Here is an 18,284-nt window from a genome sequence, read left to right on the forward strand (position 1 = left end):
GTAAAAGAATGACTGGGGTAGATCTTCTGGATTCACACTGATGGAGCTGAAAGAAAGGAACTTATGCCAGTGCGAAAGGGTGATGCCTATATAGGCAACGCACAAATTACTTCTGGCATGGATGACGTATAGCTGATCGACACCACCTTCTGGCTTGCAGAAGTACTGCGCAAATTTTCTGCATCAAGTTGGACGCCTGGGAAATATTCTAAAGGTAAGAAATCTGCGGCTAGAAGTCTCTATCAGATGTATGGTATCTCTCTCACTCATGGTCAGCTTGAATGTTGTACCACAGGAGTGCTGTTCCGTTTGTACAACTATTGTTCAGTAACATTACAAACTATGTCTGGACATGAGTTATGGCGGGTTATCTAAGCAAAACCCAAAAAGGAAAAAAAGGAAAGACTGGCTGTTTTGCTTGAAATTACGTCAATGGAGCACCATGAAATGGAAAGGAGAAATGCCTTCAGCGCTGCACTAAATGTCAGCAGATCTAGCATATTTATGTGCAGGTGCTGCTCTCACAGACCACATGACATGATGTTGCCCAGAAGAGCACCACAGACCACCAAGGAGACCTCTTTATCCATTGTAGCCAGAAACTGCAGAGCGCTAATGTAAGGGTCCACCAAGCGATAGGTGAGCCACATCCACCCTTTGCGGAGTTCGAAGAAAGCTTTAAATCTCTGCCAGAGCGGAGATGGAGGCCTGAGGCCTCAGTCTCTTCTCTCGCAAGCGCCAGTAAAAGGTCCTCATTCCACATCTGACAACAAAAAGACTCATGAGGCCATCAGGTGCAGGAATTGGAGAACTGGGATTGGCATTCGAACTAGAGACACCAAAATCATATCACAAATATTGGATATCCTCCTCCAAAGAGGTAAAGCCTTCATACAGAACACTCTGTGTAGCGACTAGCTCTAATTTCTGGGCGTTGGTGGTAACATACCGCATTGAAGACGTTCAGTGACAATGCAGCAGACCCAGCCTTCATCAGTTAGTTGTTCAAGTACATACATATCTAGACTCCCACCTTTCGCAACATCACTCTGGTGAGTACTTGCACTGCTGTCTTCAGACCAAATTGTGTAACCAAGAACTGATATGGCCAATATCCCACGTTGAATCTCAGGGTGGGACTGTTAGTGTGTAGAACTGGCATATAAAAATAGACATCGGAGAGGTCCACGGATACCAGCAAACGCTCTGAAGTAACAGCCAAAATAATCTGGCTCACGGAGAGCACTTTGAACTTCTCCTGTCAAATGAACAGATTCAAAAGGGAAAGATCCAGGAAGGGAACCAAAAACTAAAGGGAATAAAATCCAGTGCTCCTTTCCTCTAAAGACACGACCTCAATAGCTCTTCTGTTCAAGCTGGGCAAGAACTCTCACCTCCAACATCAGCAAGTGCAGGCGAGCACATCCTGGAGGCAGAAGAGCAGTCCAGAGGGGAGGATGGGAAAGGTAGGGTGTAGCACTTGCAGAGAACCTGGATCTCCCAGCAATCTGTCATAATCATCTCTCACTTGGTGGCGAAATGTGCGCCTTTACTCTCCACCAGAAGCTTGTGGTGTAAGTAGGATGAGGTGAGAGTTAAGTAGGTTTTGAGTTGAGGCAACACAGCCAGGGGAAGATTGCAGGGATCTGGAGGTGCTGCTACTACTGATGGTGTCCTCTGGATAAACCCTTACCCGAAAGGAAAAGATACATCCATTAGGATGTTTGACTGAGGTCACCGTTGTGCCGGGAAAGGTCATAGCCAGCGAACACTCTGTTGCACAACAGTTTTTGAATGATTCTGTGGAGGATTCGGTTTGCTCTCAGTTGTTCGTCATTAAAGGGCAAATCCATAAAAATTGGTTGGATAACTCTGGAGAAGCATGCAGAATACATCCAAGCATGGTACAAAGAGTCACAGCTGTGGCAGTCAACTGAGCCATGGTGGCAGAGATTCACCCTGGACCTGAGTAACGGTAGCAAGATAATCATTCTCGGTGCCTAAACTTTCCTAGCAGAAGCCGATGAAATAAGATACTGACGGAAAAACACCCCATCCACTCCCATTTCTGCACCCTTCATAAATGGAGAGATGTGCTTCAATACAAAAAACCCTAAAGTTAGATGTGTACTCCTTTCTATAACTAATCAGAGTCATGCTCATCTAGCCCTGCTTCTTCAATCCCTGATGGCCTATTGAGCACAGTTGTGACCCCAATATAATCTATGAGTGTTTATGTAACCTGCCATCATGACAGAGACAGACTCTGCACAATCCATGCACCGGAAAATAAGAAACACACTAGTTTTATTCAGATAACGTGGACAGATTTATACAACACCTAAAGTGATTACCCTTCCCTAAATAGACAGGAAGTCAAACCAGTCAGATTGCAATAAAGTTGTTCATTTAATTGGTTCCTGACTAAGTTGATGGAATTGAGACAGACGTAAGAGGACAATTTGTAAATAACAGCTTAAGACTTGTTAACAACAATATTTATGGACACACGTGATTGTTGTATGTTTTTAAGTGTTTTACGTATTTTGTGATGAGGCTAGAATGATGAGGCCGAAACACGTCAACAGAATATTCAAGAGATGTTCCATCCAGTAAAAGGAACACCACATGATTTCATCATAGTAAGAGAAAAGAATATAAAGCAATATTAGTCTTTCTGGAATAAACGGGTGCATACACCCAAGAGGGGTACCTTGGACATTATTCAGACTGGACGCACACATTTTTTTAAAGTAACGAAATACAAGGACTGCTTAAAATGATTGACATTTTTATGCACTTCTGTGAACAGATTTATAATGAATCACTTACAAGTACTATTTATGACCCCTAAGTGGAGTAAGAATGCAAATGTAGTATTGGAAAAGCCTGTATCAAGTATGTTTTATAACTAAATCTGTATTCCAAATAACAAATAGCAGCACTATTTGCATATGTTTATACCTAAAGAAAAGCATTCACAGAAACAGTCCTTACTGGCATAGTAAGAGCAGTCTGACACATTTCTCCATCACAGTCAGTCGCTCTCTACTGCTTGCATAGGTCTGCTGACTTCAAAGGTGGAAGCGCTGCTGAGGTTAAATGCAAGTGTGTTGCCTCGACAGACACTGGCTTCTTTAGAAGGTATGCCGGTGCTGCAGACTGTAGAAGCATTGAGTCTGGTGCCCTTGGGGGTCCGTGCTACCGATGTGTCAAACTCAGAGGAACTGGCCCGCCCTTCAGGAGTTGCTCAGAATGTAGTCAGGCAGGCCTCATAATATCCAGCACCGCCTGATGAAAGGTCACAACCTGTATGGGTCTGTATATGGGAGTCAGAAGCTGAAGCTCCATCTTCTTAAATATCAGAACTATATCAGATGACTAAGAAGAGAAGAACATTTGGGAATGATGTCAAGTCTCTAAATGTCCCAGGAATCATCTCTCAAGCAAGAGAATGACCTCTATTTCCTATGGTGTTATTTGTGTTTTTAGTATGATCTTTTGGGAGATCTGTCAGTGACAGGAAACTTATCTGAAAACAGGGACCATTTAGGGTGACACTTAGGGTCATGGCCAAAAATAACATGTGTTCCTGACCACCAATGGCCTTCAGATGCATTGAGAAACAGGAGTCATAGACTGATGGATCTTGTTTGAATCCAAAGGCACCATACGCAGATGTCCTGAGGATCGGACAAAGAAATCTTTTCTTAGCATCTACAACAATGTTTAAACCTTGGACCCTTAGGAGACATATTTTCAGTCAAAAGCAGAGGATTACTGTCTCTCAAGAACCAAAAGAAGTTGAGCAGTGTTGAAGATGTACATGTAGACATCAATTACGGGTCACAGTTGCGACATCTAGCAGAGCCCCCAAAACCTGACTTAGAGGACCCCTAACTTACAGGACTCAGTGTTTCATGTTTAATTTCTGAAAAAGAAAATAATGTCATTGTAGTGGGGCCTGTTTGTGTTGAAAGAACTGAAGAAAGCTACAGCTACTGACACTTTAAACACAGCTTTCGGTTTTGTTTTCAGTCGGTGTTACATAATTTAATGCAATGTTGGAAAAAGCTATCTACTGACAGGTCCAAGTTCAAAAGGGAAACTGTTATCTGGAGCTTGGCGCCATAGATGGGTCTCAGTGTACAGTGGCAGATGGAAACTACAGCTAGTGGAGGGGCAGGCAAAAGAGTGCATAAAATAAATCCATAAATAAAAACGTACTTACTGTGCTTGCTGCAGACATGTCCTCCTCGCTCCGGTCCTCTTCTTGTTAAGTCACATCCAGGGCCCCAGCTAAATCCCTTTACTAATCATGGCACTGCTCTCATGCTCCAATTCCTGGCATTTGCAGTAGTCCCAGGGTAGCCCGACTGCCCTAGGTATAATAGGGCGGTCGGAAGACTGCCAACACGCTTGCGAGTCTGGCAGTCCATTGACCGGCAGACTTGTAATTAGCCCCTATGTCTGGAAATACGATGATTGTACTTGAGCATTAGGTGGTTGGTACTACGATGGCATGCTTGCTGATCACTGTTGTACCTCAGACATGAAGTGCTGCATCTTGATTTATATATGGGTGAAAACTTACATAGTGTTATCTATTTTAGTGTCTTTCCTATTATTATAGTAATTTGCTTTTATAGTAGGGCTTTCAAGTTCAATGATATCACTTCCTGGCAAGTCAACCAATGTTGAGTGTCATGAGATCACTTTGTGCGAGGTCATAAAGGGTGTAATGTTACTTCTGCTACCCTGGGATTTTAATGTATCAACATACATGGATGTGCAGAAAAACAGGAACTTGTTCTAGAATTCAAGTCGAGACTTTATACATCCCAAAGTCATTACATCCTGAGTAGGCGAAGCTGCATGGAGCCCTGTGTCTGTGCTTGAGAGCTATTACTGGGGAAAAAAGTTTGAGTATAGTCTGGTGCCTGAAAAATATTTCTTAGGTGAGGAATCTGCTGAAAGTAATATACATCCGAAAAGTCATAAAAATTAAGTTCAATCTAATTTAGAACAAGTGAGCATTTCACTAATCTGCAATACATTAAAACACACAGTGAAACACACATTGATCAGGTTTGCCATCAGTTCCTGTAAATAGCAGTGCTTTTTTAAAGCCATACTTCTTGACGCGCTCGCATACTCCTGAATAACTTTCACAGTAAAGCCATCACTGCAAATAATCAATTTCAACCAATAGGAACCATAGAAAAAACATTTTAACATGCATAGTTTTTTTCCTGAGTAGATGAAGAACGTCATAAATCAATTTGTGTTCAGCAAGCTGGTTACTCACAAAATCAAGAGAAGAGACTGGTGACATTCTACGATCATACTGCACGGCTGTCTATAAAACATCCACTGGATGCAGTAATTTTCAACTGCAACATGAGCTTAAAATTTGGTCTCAAGGCATTGTTAGTTAATGGATTCTTGTGGTTGATGGGAATGTAACCTCATATTAAACGGCTAACACATGTTCTTCCCTTTTTACTGAAAAGGCATTGATCTGTTTCAAGACCGCAGTGGGAAGAGAAAAGAGAGAAGCTGGGAGCACTCTAGCAGTTTTCATATGTGCGCAGACACACCACCATAAACGCAGGCAGTTGCACACACCATAGAAGTTGACTTGATATGGAAAACAAATAATCGCAATAGGACGAATCTGCATGCCTACCTTTGGGACATGCATGTTAGTGTGTGCATTCTCACAGCCAGGAGTTCAAAGATAGAGGACCACTTACCTAGGTACACCAGGAGGAATACCAGGTGGGATGCGTGCTGGCCGGTTAGGAATCTGAGGGGGTGCAGCGAAGGGATCCTGGTTAGCTGTGCTGAAGGGGCCCTGACCTCCAGGGCGTGATGGAATGGGAGGGGCCACAAATGCTGATCCGCCAACAGGAACTGGAATCAGTGGGGGTCCAGGAGTAGGACCTCTGACTGCTGGCGGTCTGCCCGGTGGAAGCACTGTGGATACAGGTCTTCTCTGAGGTGTTGGGCTGCAAAAAAAAAAAAGTTTAAAAAAAAGGTCACATAATTCTGGTTTAATACGTACCAATTAGTCTAATTCCTGCTAACGTTTCCCAGCATCGGCCCCTTGCCTAAATTATATTCTTAGAACTTGTACCTCCCTTTCTCTTTTTCCAGATGCAAGATATGTTATCCTCCTAGACCATGACGTTTAAAACCTTAGAATCTAGGCAACAATCCCAAGCTGGAGAACGACGGTTACATGCAAATAACTTTCCTGCAGCATGCACTTATCTCCAGATATACATGTTTACAGTTCCTACTTGTTCTTGAAGAGGAGTGATGAGATACTAACGCTGTACATTGCTGCAAAATGGACTGTGAACATTTCCCAACCTTTGGAGTCCAGGCTGGAGCATAAAGAAGAAAACAAGTTACTTACCTGTAACTACGGTTATCCAGTATTGGTATCTTTCATAGATTCACATGCCTAAATCATTCCCCGTCGTCAAGGTGGGAGTCCCATGGTAAAAATATATACAATAGCAGTGCTTAAAAAACGTTCTTGTAGTAGGCTGGAAAAGCCTAAAGGCCTAGCTAGGCCCTCACCCTCTAGAACCTTCCCAGCTCAGGCAGTTCTCAGATTTTCCTAGCACAAGTGAGAATAAGTATCCATAAAACAGAACTGCCCTGCCGGAGGAGGGTGGGTGCATGTGAATCTATGAAAGATACCAATACTGGATAACCGTAGTTACAGGTAAGTAACTAGTTTTCTTATCCAGTATTGGGGTATCTTTCATAGATTCACATGCCTGAATCAGAGTAGCAAGCAGTGACATCATGTCTGTCGTTAGAGGAAGGTGGGAGACAAAATAAATTGTATACACCCCCACACAACCTGGAAGGTTATAGAGCACACATTTGTTTACATAACATATGCATCAAAAAACCTTCATAAAGTACATTAAAGAATAGGACAGTGTTTGAAAAGATTAAAACATCATAATGAAATACATATGCTTAAAACAGTCAAAAGAAGGATAAAAGACTATAAAGAGTCTAACCTTAGTGAAGAAGATGCTGCAACACCGCTTCCCCAACTGCGGTATCATCCTGATTTGCCGACTGCAGACAGTAGTGCTTCGTAAAAGTGTGCACACTTTTCCACGTAGCAGCTCAGCAAATGTTCTCCAGCGTCACTCCAGCAAAAAGGGCAGTCGACGCTGTTGGAATGCGCTTTAACCTTTCTTGCTAAAGGTTTGTTAGCTTTGTCATGACAGAAGAGAATCGTGGATGACAACCATCTAGCTATAGTTACCTTTGTTACAGCCTGACCCAAGGTGGCTTGACAATAAGCAACAAAAAGCTGATTAGATTTGCGTATGTCCTTTGTTTTTTGAAGATAAAACTTTAGACACCGTTTCACATCTAGGGAATGTAAAACCTTCTCTGCCGGAGTTTTAGGATCCGGGAAAAAAAAGTCTTGAGCTTGACAGGTTGATTGATGTGAAATTGGGTCGGCACCTTTGGGATGAATCTTGGGTTGGTTCTAAGCTTCACAAAGTCTCTAGAGAATTGCAAGAAAGGGTGTGCAATCGTGAAGGCCTGTATCTCACTGACTCTGCGGGCTGAGGTGAGAGCCAGTAAGATCGCCACTTTCCAAGTTAGAAACTTCAGCTCCGCCTTATGAATAGGTCCAAAGGGCCTTTTCAGAAGTTGGGACCAAACAATATTGAGATCCCACTCAGGAGGAGGAGGCGAACTGGAGGAAAAGCGCGGAGTAGCCCTTTAAGGAATTAAGATGATGAACATAAAGATGGTTCGTTGGAACTCTTTCTGAATCTGGATATTGCCGCCAGATGTACCTTAATGGACGAGAAAACCAGTCCTGCCCTAGCTAAGGACAGCAGATAAGGAAGGATGTCCTCAGGTGGAGCTTGGAGTGGATGAACATTATTTTCTCCACACCAGGAACAGAATCGTTTCCACTTAAAACGATATGTCTTGATGGTACTTTGCGCACGGGCCTGTGATAAGATCGCCCTGCAGTCTGAGGAGATGTTAAGATCCTTGAACTCTAAGAAGTCAGGAGCCAGGCGTGCAAGTGCAGTGACTGAGGATCCGGATGTTGGATCTGGCCCCCTTCTCTTGTTAACATTGACACTGTCGGTTTGAGACGAAGTGGAAGCTGCTGAGAGAGTAGGAGTTCCTGAAACCAATACTGCCTTGGCCAACGGTGAGCAATGAGGATGAGAGTGCAATGCTCTCTCTTCATCTTTTGTAGTACTTTCGGTATGAGCGGGATCGGAGGATAAGCGTATGCAAATATCCCGGACCATCTCATCAAAAGGGCATTTCCACTTGATCCCTGTTGAGGAAACCTGCTGGCATTAAATAGGCATTTGCTTTTCTGTTGCGTGGCGAACAGATGTAGTGTTGGTGTCCCCCATGTTTGAAAGACCCGCTCTACTTGCTGTTGCTCGAGTTCCCATTCGTGACAGCCTGTGAAAGCCCTGCTGAGGTTGTCGGCTAGAGAGTTCTGAATACCTTGTACATGCTCTGCTCTGAGGGATATGCCATGGAGTATGGCCCATTCCCACATTTCTTGTGCTTCCAGCGACAGGGTGAAAGATTTCGTTCCCCCTTGTTTCTCTATATAATACATGCTGGTGGTATTGTCCGTGCGCACCAGCACCGACGAATTCGCAATCCTTGGAAGGAAGGCTTGTAGGGATAGAAAAATGGCTCTCAGCTCCAGACTGTTGATGTGTTTCTTCCGGTACTGACGAGACCATTGCCCTTGACTCTGAAGGTCCTGGAGGTGACCTCCCCAGCCTTCCATGGAAGCGTCTGTTGTCAGGATGAACTCCGGCATGTCGTGGAGAAATGTGAGACCGGGCGACAAATTGTGCGCCTTCGACCACCAAAGAAGGGCTTGCTTCATCTTGGATGTTACTTTGATGCGATCGTCAAACGATCCGTCGACTTGCCTCCACTGTCGAACTAATTCCTCCTGCAGCGGCCTCATTCTGAGTCTCGCCATAGGGATGAGGCTGATTGCAGACGAGCACATCCCTAGAAGGGAAGCAAATGTTTGAACCGAAAGTGACCTTCTTGCAAACATTTGTTTTGCCAGCTTTAACAGTTTGTTTTGCCGCTCCTGAGTCAAGAACGCTTTGCACTGGCATGTGTCCAACACCGCTCCCAGAAAGGTCAACTCCTAGAGAGGTTGAAGCTGAGATTTGCTGGAATTGAGGGTCAGTCCCAGATTTGAGAATAGGGAGCGGGAACTCTTGACCGCCTCCATTGTGGATTTTCTTGATGGTACTTTTTAGTAGCCAGTCGTCGAGGTATGGGAAAACTTGTATTCCCTGTGATCTCAGCATGGCTGCCACCGGGGACAAACATTTGGTAAATATTCTTGGCGCCGATTTCAGGCCGAATGGAAGCACTTTGAATTGAAAGTGGACGTCAGCCACTGCAAATCTTAGGTATTTGCAATGTTTTGGGTGAATAGGAATGTGGAAGTAGGTGTCTTCCAGATCCAGAGAAGCCATAAAATCCCCTTTGTTGAGACAATGCAGAATGTCTGTTAGCGTTACCATGCGAAAACTCTGTTTCTTCAGATATTTGTTGAGTTTGCGCAGATCTAATATTGGACGCCACTCTCCTGAATTTTTCTCTACGAGAAAGAAGCGAGAATAAAATCCTTTCCCTTTCTGAGAGGCAGGAACTCGTTCTATCGCATTCTTGTGTAGCATCTTTAAGGCCTCTTTGAATAGTAAGTGAAGACGAGGGGGAGGGGGGGCCCCTGGGCGGTGCTGTTGGTGGTTTCTGTAAAAACTCCAGAGTGTGTCCATTCCTGACAAGATCTAGGACCCACTGATCCGAAGTTATTTTCCGCCACTGTTGGTAAAAAGCAGAAATTTTGGCGCCCATGGGAAGGGGAGGATGAATGACTGGCGTCCGGCAATGCTCATTAGCGCTTGATGGCATCACGCCCTTGATTGTTTGAGCGCCGTTTCCCTCCCTGAAGAGAGAAACTACCAGAGGCAGGTTGTCTGTAGGATGACTGATAGTACGGTTGTTTGTACTGGGACTAGTACTGTCGATTTTGCTGGTTGGAATAGTTCCCTCTGGAAGAGTAACCACAGCCTCTTGCTCCTCTAAAGGACCCTCTCTTGTATTGTAGGGTATCTAATGATTTGGCAGTGTCCGTATCCGTTTTTATAGCCAGTAAAGCGTCATCAATGTGTTTTCCAAAAAGTGAATCCCCATCGTACGCCATGTCCAAGATCTTCGTTTGGACCTCAGGTCTGAAGGTGGTAGCCTTGAGCCAACCTTGGCGCCTAAAGACTGCTGCTCCCGCCAATTGCCTAAAGTTGGTGTTGGAAATATCAAGGGCACAATCAATGATTTCCGATGCCGCCCTTTCTCCCTCAAGTACGATTCTGTGTACCTCCTGTTGACTATCCTCAGGGATCAGATCAAGGAACTCAGACAGATCGGACCACATCTGTCTATCATAACGGGCCAGAATTGCTAGCGAATTAGCTGCCTTAATGGAGGCTGCTGCATTAGCAGAGAACTTCTTCCCTATTGCATCCAGTCTCCTGCCTTCCTTGTCAGGTGGCGTCGAAATAGGAGTTGAAGGGTTCTTGGACCTTTGTTGTGCTGCCTGAGATATGACTGAGTCCGGTCGAGGATGTCCAAGATGGAGTATCAGGTGGAGCTGGATACTTCTTCTCAATTCTCGGAAGGACTGCCGGAATGGAAGCAGGCGTCTTCATGATGTTGAGGCCCTCCTTCCATATGTAATCTATAATAGGGATAGCTCTGGTGACTCTGCGATACCCCTCTTTAAAGTCATGCAAAAAGCAGTCAGACTGCTCAACTGTGACAGACAATTCAAATCTATTAGCAGCTCGGTGCATAATATTATGAAATCCGCCAATATCCTCAGGCGGAGAATCCGACTGGCGTGGAACAGGCGGTGAAGGCATGGGAATGACATAATCATCCCATGGATCCGTAGGTGTATGATCCGGAAACTCGCCCTCTACCCTGCCCTCATCATCATCCTGAGAAGAGGTATCCGTGTCAACTTGGGGTGTAGGGCCAGTGTCCTGCCTTGGTGACAATGAAGCTTGCGGCGAAGGAGGCCTTGGAATGTCAACTGAGACAGGCTGCACAGATGGTGTAACTGGAGCTGGAGGAAATCTCTGGTGATAGTCTGCCAGCATAGCTTGTAAATCTTGGATTAAAGTAGGTGGTAGATGACTTGTGTCCTCTGAACGAGGGGGTCTGGTATGGGGCGAATGGTATGGCATTGACAATTCTTCATTCGCATAATGCTCCTGGTCATAGTCCTCATCCTCCTCCTGATACTTGATGTTCAATTGTGGAGGGTGACGGGCAACCCCAAAAGGTCCCTCATCCTCATCGCCGTCATCCGATTCTTCGTCCATATAAGTCTCCAAAAGATGCGATGGTACAAGTGGAGAAATGTGAGAGTAGTCTGATAAGTTTTCACCTGAAAATGGGTATATTGCATCCTCTTCGGAGGTGTGCTGGGCAGCAGATGAGCTGATTTCAATGCTCTCATATAAGTCGATGACGATGAACCGGTTGTCATTGGAATTGCAGATGACATTTCCATCGACTGAGCTGTCGTCGTCGACGGTATTGATGTTGCCGTCGACGAGACCGTCGATGTCTTCATCGACGAGCTCTTCGTCGACTAGGTCGTCGATGGTGTATCGAGGTAGTCAATGGTGTCTTCGTCGGCGAGTCCTTCGTCGACGAGGCCGTTGAAGACCCCATCGGCGGCCTCGTCGACGAAGGACTCGTCCACATGGACCCTCTTCTTATTGCAAGTTCCACAAGCCTTGAAAAGAGCCTTCTTTTCAGACATTTTGAAGAGAAAAAAAGACAAACAAGCATTTGCAATGCAATAGGTCTCGCATTAGGAAAGTTTGAGCTATTGGTATTGTAAATTACACATTTTTTATATATGTGTTAGTTTTGAAAATAGCAAACTTACTTGCTTTGTCATTTACAATGCCAATAGTTTTAACTGTTGCAAATGTGACACCTATAGCATTTGTAATGCAATATGTGTTGTATTTACGTGACTTAGATGTATTGATATTTCAAATAACAATGGCTTTTACAGTTTTTAATAATACTGAAATAAAAGTTATTGTAATTTATAATAGCAGTAGCTTAAACTTTTGTAAAAAAAATTGTGAAGAATATGTTAATTGTTTTTTATTGTGACGAAAATCCAAGAACAGAAGTGAAATATTAACATCTTTTTGTGACATTTGTAATAAAGCTTGAAACATTGAGAGAACATATTTGAACCAGTTGTTGAATGGTTGCATAGATTGATGCTGTGGTGGTGCTGAGTGATGTTGTGGTGGCGACGTGTGATGTTGTGGTGGCGATGAGTGATGCTGTGGTGGCGACGAGTGATGCTGTGGTGGCGACGAGTGATGCTGTGGTGGCGACGAGTGATGCTGTGGTGGCGACGAGTGATGCTGTGGCGTTCATTGATGCTGTGGTAGCACCTAGTGAGTTGTATTTCCCATGAGTGATGCTGTGGTGGTGCTGAGTGATGCTGTGGCAAAGCAATAGATAGATAGAGTGAGGGCAATAGAGTGAGTGTGATAGATAGAGTGTATTTATGTTGCATTGAGTAGTGCAAGTATGAGGTGTGTAATTATACGGCACTGAATGGTAATATGTGGAGTGTATTTACGTTGCATTGAGAAGAGTAATTATATGGGGTGTAATTATGTGGCACTGAGTGGTAATATGGGGAGTGTATGTTGTATTCAGTAGAGTAATTATGTGGCACTGAGTGGTATTTGGAGTGTATGTTGCATTGAGTGCAGTGTAATTATGTAGAATATTATGTGGCACTGAGTGGTATTGTGTGGAGTGTGCGTTGCATTTAGTAGAGTGTACTTATGTGGCACTGGGTGGGATTTGGTGTGAATGTTGCATTGAGTGCAGTGTAATTATGTGGTGTGTAATTATGTGGCACTCAGTGGTATTTGGAGTGTATGTTGCATGGAGTGCAGTGTAAATATGTGGTGTGTAATTATGTGGCACTGAGTGGTATTTGGAGTGTATGTTGCATTGAGTGCAGTGTAATTATGCGGCGTGTAATTATGTGGCACTGAGTGGTATTTGGAGTGTATGTTGCATTGAGTGCTGTGTAATTATGTAGCATGTAATTATGTGGCATTGAGTGGTATTGTGTGGAGTGTATGTTGTATTCAGTAGAGTGTAATTGTGTTGTGTGTAATTTTGTGGCACTGAGTCGTATTGTTTGGAGTGTATGTTGCATTGAGTGCAGTGTAATTATGCGGCACTGAGTGGTATTTGGGGTGTATGTTGCATTGAGTGCAGTGTAATTATGTAGCATGTAATTTTGTGGCACTGAGTCGTATTGTTTGGAGTGTATGTTGCATTGAGTGCAGTGTAATTATGTGGCATATAATTATGTGGCACTGAGTGGTATTTGGAGTGTATGTTGCATTGAGAGCTGTGTAATTATGTGGCAGTGTGTGTGAGGCAGGGCAGTGTGTGAGGCAGCGCAGTGTGTGTGTGTGAGGCAGCGCAGTGTGTGTGTGTGTGAGGCAGCTTGTGTGTGGCAGCGCAGTGTGTGAGTGGCAGCGCAGTGTGTGAGGAAGTGCGTGTGTGAGGCAGTGCAGTTCATGTGTGAGGCAGCACAGTGTGTGTGTGAGGCAGTGTAGTGTTTAGCAGGGCAGTGTGGTGTGTAGCAGGGCAGTGTGTGTAAGAGGCAGTGCAGTGTGTGACTCACAGTGCAGTTTGTGTGTAACAGTGCAGTGTGTGTGATAGGACAGTGTGAGTGACACAGCAGTGTGTGACTACGTAGTGTTTGTGTGTGTGTGTGAGGCAGCGCAGTGTGTGAGGCAGCGCAGTGTGTGTGAGGCAGCGCAGTGTGTGTGAGGCAGCGCAGTGTGTGTGAGGCAGCGCAGTGTGTGTGAGGCAGCGCAGTGTGTGTGAGGCAGCGCAGTGTGTGTGAGACAGCGCAGTGTGTGTGAGACAGCGCAGTGTGTGTGAGGCAGCGCTGTGTGTGTGAGGCAGCGCTGTGTGTGTGAGGCAGCGCAGTGTGCGTGAGGCAGCGCAGTGTGTAGCAGGGCAGTGTGTGCGTGATGCAGCGCAGTGTGTGTGAGGCAGTGCAGTGTGTGTGTCACAGGGCAGTGTGTGTCACAGGGCAGTGTGTGTAACAGCGCAGTGTGTGTGATAGGACAGTGTGAGTGACACACAGCAGTGTGTGACTACGTACTGTTTGTGAGGCAGCGCAGTGTGTGTGTGTGTGTGAGGCAGCGTAGTGTGTGTGCGAGGCAGTGCAGTATGTGTGTGAGGCAGCGCAGTGTGTGTGAGGCAACGCAGTGTGTGTGTGAGGCAGCGCAGTGTGTGTGTGAGGCAGCGCAGTGTGTGTGTGAGGCAGCGCAGTGTGTGTGTGAGGCAGCGCAGTGTGTGTGTGAGGCAGCGCAGTGTGTGTGTGAGGCAGCGCAGTGTGTGTGTGAGGCAGCGCAGTGTGTGTGAGGCAGCGCAGTGTGTGTGTGAGGCAGCGCAGTGTGTGTGTGAGGCAGCGCAGTGTGTGTGTGAGGCAGCGCAGTGTCCAATGTGTGGAAGGCCCTGGTTACTTCAGCATGAATGACGCACCTGCACTTCATAGCAGCTAGATTTAGACCGGCACTGCAGGATTATAAACCCCTTGGAAGCCCCTGAATCTTCTGTACATCCAGTTCTAGGGTCACAATATGCATTCTGTTGTTTTATCTATTTCCAATACACGTGGCTGTGTTTATATGTGACAGGGTACTGCTTGGCCCAAAACATGGGCTTCAAACGCCTGGTCGCAGAGCGGTGCAGCCGCCTGCAGGCTGGAAGCACACGGCTTGATATGGAATGATTTACATTTAAACAACCAGTCAGTACAAATACTATATAAAAAGTCGGTGTCAACTGAGAGTAAGTTATGCGTTAAGGCACCCAACCTTTTAGGAACAATGGTCGGACTTCAGTGTTCACATTGTTTCATAGTGAATCAATGGTTGTTTAAGCCATATAAACTCCACTTGTTGACTAGTAACATGGACATATAGTGAATATGAATCACACTGCTAATTTGACATTATGCATAACAGTGCGAAACAATACCGCTGGTACTGCACAAGATTTTACAGTTTCAAAGAGCTACTCTGTGTAATAGTGTTTCTTACGACATTGAGCTTAAGAATAAACCGGCAACATTAGTAAGCACAGAGCATGTCAGATACGCGGTTATTCTATCAGCAAATCTGAACAGCAGCCCAAATGTAAAACCAAGCTTCTGCCGGCAGGCAAGAGTGAAAATACCATGCCGGAACTAGCTAGATTTTTCGCGAGATTATTCGGTTTCAGAGAGCAGGTCAGTGTAATAGCGTTGAATAAAAACGCCAGCATTAGTAAGCACAGAGCATGTCAGATGCGCGGTTGCTATATCAGCAAATCCAAGCCACCGCCCAAATGTAAAGACAGATTTATGTCGGCAGGCGAGAATGAAGATAACATGCCGGTAATGGCTAGATGCAAGTACTTACTAATTAGTCTGTTTGTCAAAATCGAAAAAGGCATGCTTCAGCCGGCAAAGTCACAGAGATGCATTCAAATTAACCTACATCGAAGTGCTATTTTAAAAAATGTCACATCTTCGGATTGGTTGGCTACGTCATGTGACCTTCCAGTGAATGTGAGTAGCGTCATCTTGGGTCTAACGTCGAAACAAAAGTCGACAAAGATTGGGTATTTCTAAGCATATCTGGTTTTCGACAAACAATAGTTATTGTGAAGGCAACCCGTCAAGTGGTCGATATCTATTAAATAACTCAATGATTGTAACAATTATCTTGAGATTATCTTAGTCACGTGGATGCTCCCATTGGATAGGTTAGCTGGGTCATGTGACCTGTCCAAGATCTAAACAGCGTTACGATACCAGGAAGCCAGGCAACCTTTGTTGGGACGGGGGCGGGGCCGGATACGCGACCGGAGCTTCCCAGGAGGCAGGCTGCAGTGGCTGGCGCATGGCTCCGGTGCAGAGAGAGGAGAGCCCTGCGTGCAGCCGGCGTCCGCCGGGAAGCCAAGGAGTGGAGTGCCGGTGTCCCTGTTGACGTCGGACTGAGCAGCCCGGAGTCCTGCGGAGTAGAAGTCCCGGTGAGTGGGGCTCTGTGCTTGCGTGTCTGTGTGTATGCAGGGGGGGGGGGGGGGGAGGGGGGGCAGCGTGTGTGTGTGTGTGCGCGCGCCTGTGTGTGCGTGCATGCAGAGGGGTGGGGGCTGGCTGTGTCCCGGTGAGTGGGGCTCCGTGCTTGCGTGTCTGTATGTATGCAGGGGGTGGGTGGGGGGCGGCAGCGTGTGTGTGTATGTGTGTGTGTGTGCGCGCGCGCGCCTGTGTGTGTGTGCGTGCATGCAGAGGGGTGGGGGCTGGCTGTGTCTGTGTGTGAGCAGGGGCTGTGACTTACTCAGACGCGCGCTCCCGCGGTCAAAACTGAGACTGCAAAAGCGCGCGTCTGACTCGTGTCAACTCTCCTAAATACGGGCCACATTAGGTCTGTAGCAGACACTCTCAATGCTCACGCATTGAGAGTACGTCTGCTCGACCTAAAAACTGAGTAGGCACTCAGGGTGACTCCCTTACACACGAAGTGCGGTGAAAATCTGAGGAGAACTGCCTGAGCTGGGAAGGTTCTAGAGGGTGAGGACAGCTGATTGGCTGAGGCAACTATTTCAGGTCTTTTTACATAATGAGGTAGATAGGCTGCTAAGTTTTGGGCCTAGCTAGGCCTTTATGCCTTTTCAGCCTACTACAAGAAAGTTTTTTAGGCACTGCTATTGTATATATTTTTACCGTGGGACTCCCGCCTCGACGACGGGGAATGATTCAGGCATGTGAATCTATGAAAGATACCCCAATACTGGATAAGACAATGTTCTATTCCTATATGGAATCTATAACCCTCAAAGGCAAAAGTTAACCATAGAACACAATCTGTGACCTTTATGCAACATTAAGGAGGATTTAATGTGAGTGGCACTACGCTGAGGATTCCATATTCTACCACCTTCCTTCCCGTTTTAGCCTTAGTCTGAGACAACTGGGAAGGATGTGTATGCGACAGAACCATTCATATATAATTTCAAAGGTATAGGAAACAGATGGCACCCTGCCCCAAGGCCCCAGTGAACCATTTGCATGGAGGTTTCCGACTGTCAGATGCACGTGCCCCAGTGCACTACGTTCAACAATGAACAAGGCTCTGGTGAAAGATCCCTGCAGATCAACCTAATCTACACAAGGAAAAAGCCATGCTCTAGCCTATGACTGTCTTAAAATAGGATTAAAATCTCTCAATAGAGAAACTCATATTGCATGTATTTCACCAACTAATATGTAGAGATGTCATTAGAAAAGATTCCTACCTTTAACTATAATCCTCCAGCGCTCATATCTTTTTCAGATTCAATGTCTGAAATTGCCAAAATCAGGATGGAAACCGCTGGATGAACCAGGTTTAACTATACACTCAAATAATATCATTGGAAACTACCATAGAGTAAATGTATGGCACGAGCTCGGTCTAAACATGTGTAATAAATAAATAAATAAATAAAATAAATAGCACCATCGATGCTAGTGTTATTTTCCTCCTGTGCTGATATTCTCTGAATACCATTGTTCATGACGAGCTCAGCTCGTCATGATTGTATGGAGGTGTACATCATGACGAGCTGAGCTCGTCATGAGCGTCGAAGGAGATAGACTGCAAGCTGTAGCATCCTCAGAAGCTTCAACGGTCACAATGATATAGTACATGCACATATATGCTATACGGAGCCTCATGAAAGGACATACAGCAGCACATGAATACCTTAATTAAACCAATGTTGGAGAACTGTAGTTATATGTAACTTTTTCTTCCTCAGCATTGGGTCTTACATAAATTCGTATGTTTCACAGGACTAATATGACCAAAGTAGTAACCCTAGTGGAAGGCAGAAAAGAGGTCCAGCTTATGAGAATAGGTTTCGAAGCAGTGCTTCCCCCACTGATTATGATGCTCACCATGAAGGAGTGCAAAGTCCTCCAAAGTTTCTACTCTACAGCTGTCCCTGGCAAAAAGAGCTGCTGCTGCCAGGCTTCTGGTAGATTGAGCTGTAACTTTGCCAGGGAGTTTTCTGATCATGCGAGGATATGCCACAGACATACATTAAACAATCCA

At 45.3% G+C, this 18,284-nt stretch overlaps 1 protein-coding gene across 3 annotated transcripts in view; it reads right to left on the bottom strand.

The window, feature by feature from the left end:
• The window catches only part of DNM2 (dynamin 2), a 799,525-nt gene that overhangs the window by 111,839 nt on the left and 669,402 nt on the right, over nt 1-18,284 (bottom strand). For all 3 annotated transcript variants that reach the window (XM_086961600.1, XM_086961585.1, XM_086961594.1), the window contains exon 19: nt 5,757-6,011. In XM_086961600.1, coding sequence (XP_086817726.1) covers nt 5,757-6,011 — 255 coding nt within the window. The remainder of the gene's footprint in view (nt 1-5,756; nt 6,012-18,284) is intronic.

The sequence above is a fragment of the Lissotriton vulgaris genome, chromosome 1_1 (genome assembly GCF_964263255.1).
Source record: "Lissotriton vulgaris chromosome 1_1, aLisVul1.2, whole genome shotgun sequence".
In the NCBI taxonomy this organism is placed as follows: Eukaryota; Metazoa; Chordata; class Amphibia; order Caudata; family Salamandridae; genus Lissotriton; species Lissotriton vulgaris.